The sequence below is a fragment of the Elaeis guineensis genome, chromosome 15 (assembly GCF_000442705.2).
Source record: "Elaeis guineensis isolate ETL-2024a chromosome 15, EG11, whole genome shotgun sequence".
NCBI classification, from domain to species: domain Eukaryota; kingdom Viridiplantae; phylum Streptophyta; class Magnoliopsida; order Arecales; family Arecaceae; genus Elaeis; species Elaeis guineensis.
Genome location: NC_026007.2, coordinates 59,190,145 through 59,197,163, shown reverse-complemented (window position 1 = coordinate 59,197,163; position 7,019 = coordinate 59,190,145). Strand labels below are relative to the sequence as shown.

The 7,019-nt window shown below is 37.8% G+C and overlaps 1 protein-coding gene across 2 annotated transcripts; it reads left to right on the top strand.

The window, feature by feature from the left end:
* The first annotated feature begins 885 nt into the window (after positions 1–885).
* LOC105058070 (ribosome biogenesis protein WDR12 homolog) lies at positions 886–5,792 on the top strand. 2 transcript variants are annotated; one of them, XM_010940851.3, is made up of 14 exons: positions 886–1,197; positions 1,293–1,393; positions 1,483–1,589; positions 2,792–2,827; positions 2,916–3,001; positions 3,239–3,306; positions 3,392–3,502; positions 3,598–3,732; positions 4,239–4,382; positions 4,672–4,780; positions 4,871–5,007; positions 5,103–5,138; positions 5,215–5,315; positions 5,503–5,792. In XM_010940851.3, the coding sequence occupies exons 1-13, from the start codon at positions 1,023–1,025 to the stop codon at positions 5,302–5,304; spliced, it is 1,335 nt and encodes a 444-aa protein (XP_010939153.1). In that variant the 5' UTR covers positions 886–1,022; the 3' UTR covers positions 5,305–5,315; positions 5,503–5,792. The 2 variants fall into 2 exon arrangements, with proteins under 2 accessions (XP_010939153.1, XP_010939154.1); XM_010940852.3 differs by having other exon boundaries at positions 5,508–5,715.
* Positions 5,793–7,019: the final 1,227 nt, after the last annotated feature.

The following is a 7,019-nucleotide window of genomic DNA, read 5'->3' as shown; positions in this document are numbered from 1 at the left end:
ACAATTATTTTGCAACAAATAGAGATGCTTATTTATGAATTAATATCATTTGCCATGATAATCAAATTTGTAGTAATTTTTGCCATATGGCTTAGATAATAGATATTGATGTCATGAGCATATCATATTTAAACAATACAATGAATCTAATGAAACATGGAGACATAATTAGCCAACAAGAATAAAACTTACCATGATGAATCTACACCAAAGGTTTATTTGCTTGACAAGAGTAAAAATACAATTTTGTGAAAGAAAAAAAGTATGCACTTTTGAAAGAAATGCCATCAAACCATGGTTCTAAGGTGGCTGCTGATGATGTTTATATATGTATTTTTAAGCAGTGTGAGTGTTTTCCAGTTCTTTTCTCATAATGTTAACACATTGACCCAATAGATTTTGCCGCAATATTACTGTTATTTTTTGGTAGCTCCATTGAAAAAGAAAAAAATAAAACCTTTCTGACAGTATAAAATTAACATAAGCCTATTGATTATTAGTCAAAAATAATAATAATAAAACCATTGAAATGTACTCCAAAAGATAACCTTCGTTTGGCAAATGCATAGACCCTCCTCCTTCTTATTGCTATAAGTTACATTTTATCAAGTCTGGAACATTTCGATTGAGCTTCGTGTTCCAATATTAAAGCATTTTTTCCAGTAGAACCGTGTCAAAGCATCAACCCAAGTTGACCAAAACCGAATCCAACCAAACCCAATCTAACTTAACGGGGCCTAAAAATTTTATAGTTGGCTCGCTTCCAGGTTAAGATAGATTGGGTTGGGATCAGGCCTTCTTAGCCCAGCCCAACCCACCCAAGTTTGCACACGCTGGAATCTGGATTCCTTCATCCAGAAAACCTAATCCCACTGGTCTCCCCTTAAACCCTAATCAGCCGCTCCCGCTCTAAACCCTAACCCGAGCTCAGGTCGCTCCCTCCATTATTTCCCCTTTCCTTCCAACCTCCGCCGTCTCGCCGCCGACGAGCTGTTCCAATCTCGACAGCAGGAGAGGGAGAGATGGAGAGGGATATGGACGCCAGTGGCGGCAGCACGGAGGCCTCGAGACAGATCCGAGTCCGCTTCACCACCAAGCTACCGCCGCCGCTGCGAGTCCCGACCACCTCCCTCGCCGTCCCGTCCAACCTCAGTCGAATGGGCCTCTCGGAGATCGTCAACCATCTCCTAAAAAACAGTACCATCCGCTCTGTTCTCTCCAAATTTTTTCTCTTTTGAGCATTGGAATCTTTGCAAACTCACGTTTTTGCTATCTTATGATATGTTTTATAGTGGATTCTGAGTACCAATTTCAGCCATTTGACTTTCTTGTCGACGGCGAGCTCATTCGAATGCCATTGGAGCAGTTCCTGTTGGCCAAGGGTATCTCAGCGGTATGTTTCATGGCTCTTGTTCTGTTAAAGGTCTTAGCTTTTTTATTTATTATAAATTTTAATTCTTGTTGGCATGTTATGCATTGCAGGAGAAAGTACTTGAAATGGAATATATAAAGGCTGTAGCTCCACGGAAACAGGAGGATCCTTGTTTACATGATGATTGGGTCAGTGCTGTTGATGGCTCTAATTCAAGGTACATGTTTCTGATGGGATTTACTGGTTTCTTGTTAGAGTCTAGTTTACCGGGTTACTGTCATCTTCTGTGTTGTATTTTATACTTAGGTCGGCTGCCTGATTTGATAATTTACTTTAGGTGGAATTATTGGTTTCCAATTGCACATGTTTAGTTTATTTGATGTCACTGGTGCGTCTTTCTTCATTATCGAAACCTTTCATGAACATGTAGGTGCTTGAATGAGTCAAAGGTGCAAAGTAATGCACCACATTGTAGATAATGTGAGAGGCGACCTGCTACTTTGATCACTCGGTTTCGAATGGGACCCGTTAAGATGGATAAAATTGGATTTTCTTTCAGAGATTATGTTAAATTGGTGTATGATGTTGTAAGGTAGTAGACTTATTGTTGGAGGGGAAGTTTTGCATCTAAGCTATTTCACCAGGGGCCATTTGCATCCTGAGGTAACTGATTCCAAGTCACAGCCAGAAGTACATTATGCAAATGAAAGGCAGCATGGTCTTAGATTATGTTGAATTTGGTATCACTTTTAAGCATTATTTCTTTCCCTTAATAATGACATATCAACAGATGAAATGGTTATGCGGTTCTTAGCTCTTTGTATTCTGTTTGTGAGTTGGAGTGAGGGTAAAGTTGTCATTGTTGCTTTGCACACTTTAGTTTCGTGGTGCTTCTGATAATTTCCTGCTTGAAACAATATTCATGTAGATGGTCCAGGCCAAGATGATAACTTCCCTGATTGAGACAGTAATTCCAGCCCTAAATAGGAATACTGGGTGAATGAGCATCCACATAGCGAACCCCATATGGTTAAAAAAAAAAAAACACTTCATGGTTATGGTTATTCCAATCTTTGGTTTGAGTGTGCTACTTGAACTTGATTGCAGCCCTGGTACATTGTACTTGTTGGCTGTTTCTCTTTTTCTTTGTCTGGTATTCCTCTTTCCATGAGATTGATATTATCAATTATAAAATATTGGAAGCCTTTGTTGTCAACTATAAATTTCTAACAAGATTTTCCTGTGTCTATTTTTATCCTTACCATTGAAGTAGAATGCCTTTATATGTGACTTCCATATATCTCTTGGTCAATTATATGTCAAAAAGAATTAATTCAACTGTTCCTTATTTCTTGGTAAATTTGGCTAGTTTTATGTATGAGTAACTAGTCCACGATGCTAACTTGTCTCCTGTCGCAGTTTCATACTGACGGGGTGCTATGATGGTCTTGCAAGGTAAGCTTCTTAAAAACTCTCAGCAGAAGAATTGTACTAACAGTGTGTATATCTGATTTGCTATTTAATGCTCTTTCTTTTTGGTTAGAATATGGAAAGGTGGAGCAGTGTGCACGCACATTTTTGAGGGGCACAGTGGTGCAATTACCTCTGCTAGCATCATTAATCGCAAAGGTTGTTCTAGTTATTCTATCACTCTCAATACATTGTATTATGCTGGTGTTTTTGGAGGAATTTCACTTTTTACGGGAGCATGGTAGCTTCTAAATAAGATCCAGTCTGGTGATTGAAAAACTAAGCTTGTATTCATGTACTCAATTGGCTACATGTTTAGGAATATAAATGGCATGTGCTTGATACCTGCATTTGCTGAAGTATATTCACTAATTTAGCAGTCCTGTTCTTTTGCAGAAGTAGAGAGTGAAAACAGCCTTTATGTGGCAACTGGTTCAAAAGATCGGTCGTTGAGACTGTGGAAGGTATATTATATACTGCACAAGCTCCATTTAGAAGAAGGTATGCTTGTCTGCTTGCACAACTTAGATATCCTGTACATCCTGAAAGTTTGATGCAGCTGAACATGTGGAGCATCCCCTGAGGATCAGGGCATATAAAATTCTTCAAGAGCACACCTCTTCTGTTCAGAGCATTTCTTCAGCTCCTTCTGGAGACATGGTCAGATCCTCCTTGATTGGTGTGGGCCACATGCCTGTAAATGTCAGCTCTTTTCTTTTCAGTGAGTTTTGATGTGAAAGTTTTCTTGCTTTTAGGTTTGTTCAGGTTCATGGGACTGCTCTATTAAGTTGTGGGAAGTAAAGGCATCTGAAGCAGAAGGTGATGCAGTGTCGATAAAGAAGAGAAAGCTTCTCTCTGATGCAGCAGAATGGGAAGAGTCTCAGTTGGAGGTATCTCTGATTCTCTTTATGTTAATATTATGATTTAATAAGGCATTACAGAAACAGAGCTTATTTGGTTGATAACTTCAACTTTGGGTCAGTGAAGTAGATCCATTTCATCATAGACAACAGAAAGATTCGAAGACCTGACTTTGTTGAGAAAGCCTAATTTCTGTTAAAGTTTTGTGAGAAATCTAATTCAAGTGTCAGGGTCAAAAGTTATATTAGAAATTGGCATGTGAAGAAAATGAAAGAAATCTCACTGCATGTTTAAGTAAATGGTTTGTTTAAAGGAAGAAAATGCCAAAACAGTGGTCAATAAATAAGAGAGAATACCGGGAAACTAGTGAATATAATTATGCTCCTCCCAAGTGTATAATTAAGTTATATTCAAGTGTTGAAACATTCGATATCAAGTTGGTGAACTATTTTTGTGTTAACGGTGTCTTCTGTTTTGGTTTTGTTGCAATTCTGAGCTCTTTCTGATGATAATAGAGTTTCTTCATGTATTTCAGGGCACAGCCACTTCAACACTTGTTGGACATACACAATGTGTTTCTTCAGTTGTTTGGCCAGAACTACAGACTATATATTCAGCATCTTGGGATCATTCCATCAGACAATGGGATGTTCAAACAGGCAACGAGACCTGGAATATGGTATGATATAATTTTGTCATCAGATTTCATGGGTGTGAACTGATGCTGCTAATGTATTAAAGATGACTGAAAAATTAAAAGAGATCATGAAAGCCAAGCTAATTAGTAATTTGCTTTAGGTTTTCAGACTTCATATTTGAAGCCATACATCTGAGTCTGAAGATACCATCTTTCAACTTCAATACTCTTGCTTGTTTCAAATGTGCATGCTTTATTATTATGCTTGATTTTGATTGTTTTCATATAGCTTGATATGTGTGAGCTGAAGTATAAATGTCCTTGTCTGTAGGTTTGTGGAAAAGCATTGAATTGTCTCGATGTTGGTGGGGAGAGCTCTGCACTTGTGGTTGCAGGTGGCTCTGACCCAGTTTTGAGGATATGGGATCCTCGAAAACCAGGTGAACAAATAGAACAAATTATACATTAAAGAATCTTTATTTTAGTATGCCCTTCATTCTGAATCAGACTTGGACAACCTATCCCTGCAGGAACTCTGGCTCCTGTCTTTCAGTTTTCATCTCATTCATCTTGGATCACTGCTTGCAAGTGGCATACAAGGTCATGGATTCATTTGCTATCGGCTTCATATGATGGGAAGGTGATGTTGTGGGATTTGAGAACAGCGGTATGGTTCTATCCCTGCACTGCATTGTTTGATGATATTCTGGTTGTACAGATCCATGACATATACTAAACTGTTGACTAATGTTCTTGTTCCAGTGGCCATTGGCAACTATTGACTCGCACAAAGACAAGGTATGTTTTTTGCCTTGATCCTTCTGTCTGAGGAGAACCATTGTGTTTGCTGACTTGATTGTTTTGGTGAATGCAGGTACTTTGCGCAGACTGGTGGAAAAATGATAGCGTGATAAGTGGGGGAGCCGATTCAAAGCTTTTCATTTGTTCTGGAATACAAATCTAGTGAAGCACGGGGTATTTTCTTTTTCAATTCCTTTTGCATGAGATTTCTAAAGTTTTTTCATAAGGGAGTACGTTTCATGTTATTTCTGCCTTTTCTTGTGGACTTAGTTGGTCGTTTGGTATGTTGTCTTCCAACACGTAATTGTGTACTACATCATAATTATTCGACTCCTAATTTCTCCCTTTTGCATGTTTACAGAGCAGCAAATATCATCACACTGCAGGCATCTTCCAGAACGTTAGCTGATGAGAATGCTGAAAAAGATGGGTACAACATGAGTCAAGTGATATTTTGGTCATCACCATTCTGACCGGAAAATATGCAAAGAAGCCTTTCGAGTGGGTCTGGATCAGAATATACTGAATTGTACTCTTTCATTTTACCCAATATATTTTTAATTGATGTTCTAAATGCTACTGTGTCCCGCGACACCACTTCAATTTGGAGGGGAGAGGGAGACAAGAAGAATTATAGAAAAGCTGCAACAATATTTTTTTCTTTTTTTTAATAAAAATAAGAATTTTATTTTTTTAAAAAAGATTTTTAACAACATATATGTTTTATATAGTTAATTATTTTTAAAAATATAATATGATGATGGTGATTCAAGTGATGGTAATAGTAATGGAGGCAATGAAGATGCTAATAGTGTTGATGGTGGTAGTGGTGGTGGTATGGTAGAGATGGCATCAACGGTGGTGGTGGTAGCAATTGCGGTAGGGGCATTAGTAAAATTGATGATACTGAATGTGGTAGTGACTGTGATGGAGGTAACGAAGGTGCTAATAGTATTGACGGTGGTGGTGGTGGTGGTATGGCAGAGATGACATCAAGAGTGGTGGTAGTAGCAATTATGGTAGGGGTATTGTTGATATAGAGAAATTGATGATAATGGTTGTTGTGGTGTTGTAATTGGTGCAGTATTGATAATGTTAAGAATGCTGGCTATATGGTAGAGGTGACGATGATGGTAGTGGTGGTGTGGCTGTGGTGATAATGATAGTAATAGGATGTTAGCAATATGGCAAGGACAATGATGACCCCAATGGTGATAGGAGTGATAGTGGTTTTAGTGATGGTATAGTAATTATAATTGAGGTTGAGGTGATGGTGGAGATGGTAATTGTAATTGGGGCTGAGGTGATGGCAACTGAAGACGGTGATGGTGGTAGTGGTAAAAAAAATATAAATTCTTTTGAAAAATATTGACAGTCGTAATTTCTAACTTTTAAACGTAATGGTAGGGATTTTTGAAAAAAAATAATAGAACTAAACATGTTTGGTATCAACTTTTGTGATTTATTGTTAAAAAGATTAAAAAAAAAAGAAAAAAGCCAAATAAGCTTTATAGGTATGTGTGATACCTGTCTAGCCACTAAATTCACGTGTGATGGTTGGTTTTAAGGAATCTTTTAAAAGATGTCACCTCTCTTATGTCTATTTTAAACTTCTAGGTAGAGAGGATTGTGCTACGAAATGGAAGTATATTTGCATATAAACTTACAATGAAATGACCAAAAAGGCGCAAATCATTAATGATTGTCCTAACAATGGCAAAAATTTAAGCGATGAATTGATACTTGGAGAAATGATTAAGAGCCATTCACGAGGCTCGTTGATCATTTCTATTCCACCTTCCCCCGCACACGCACTTGCACGCAGCGCACACATATTTTAGTGTTAAGAAGAATTAAAAGAGAATCTTAAAAATTATA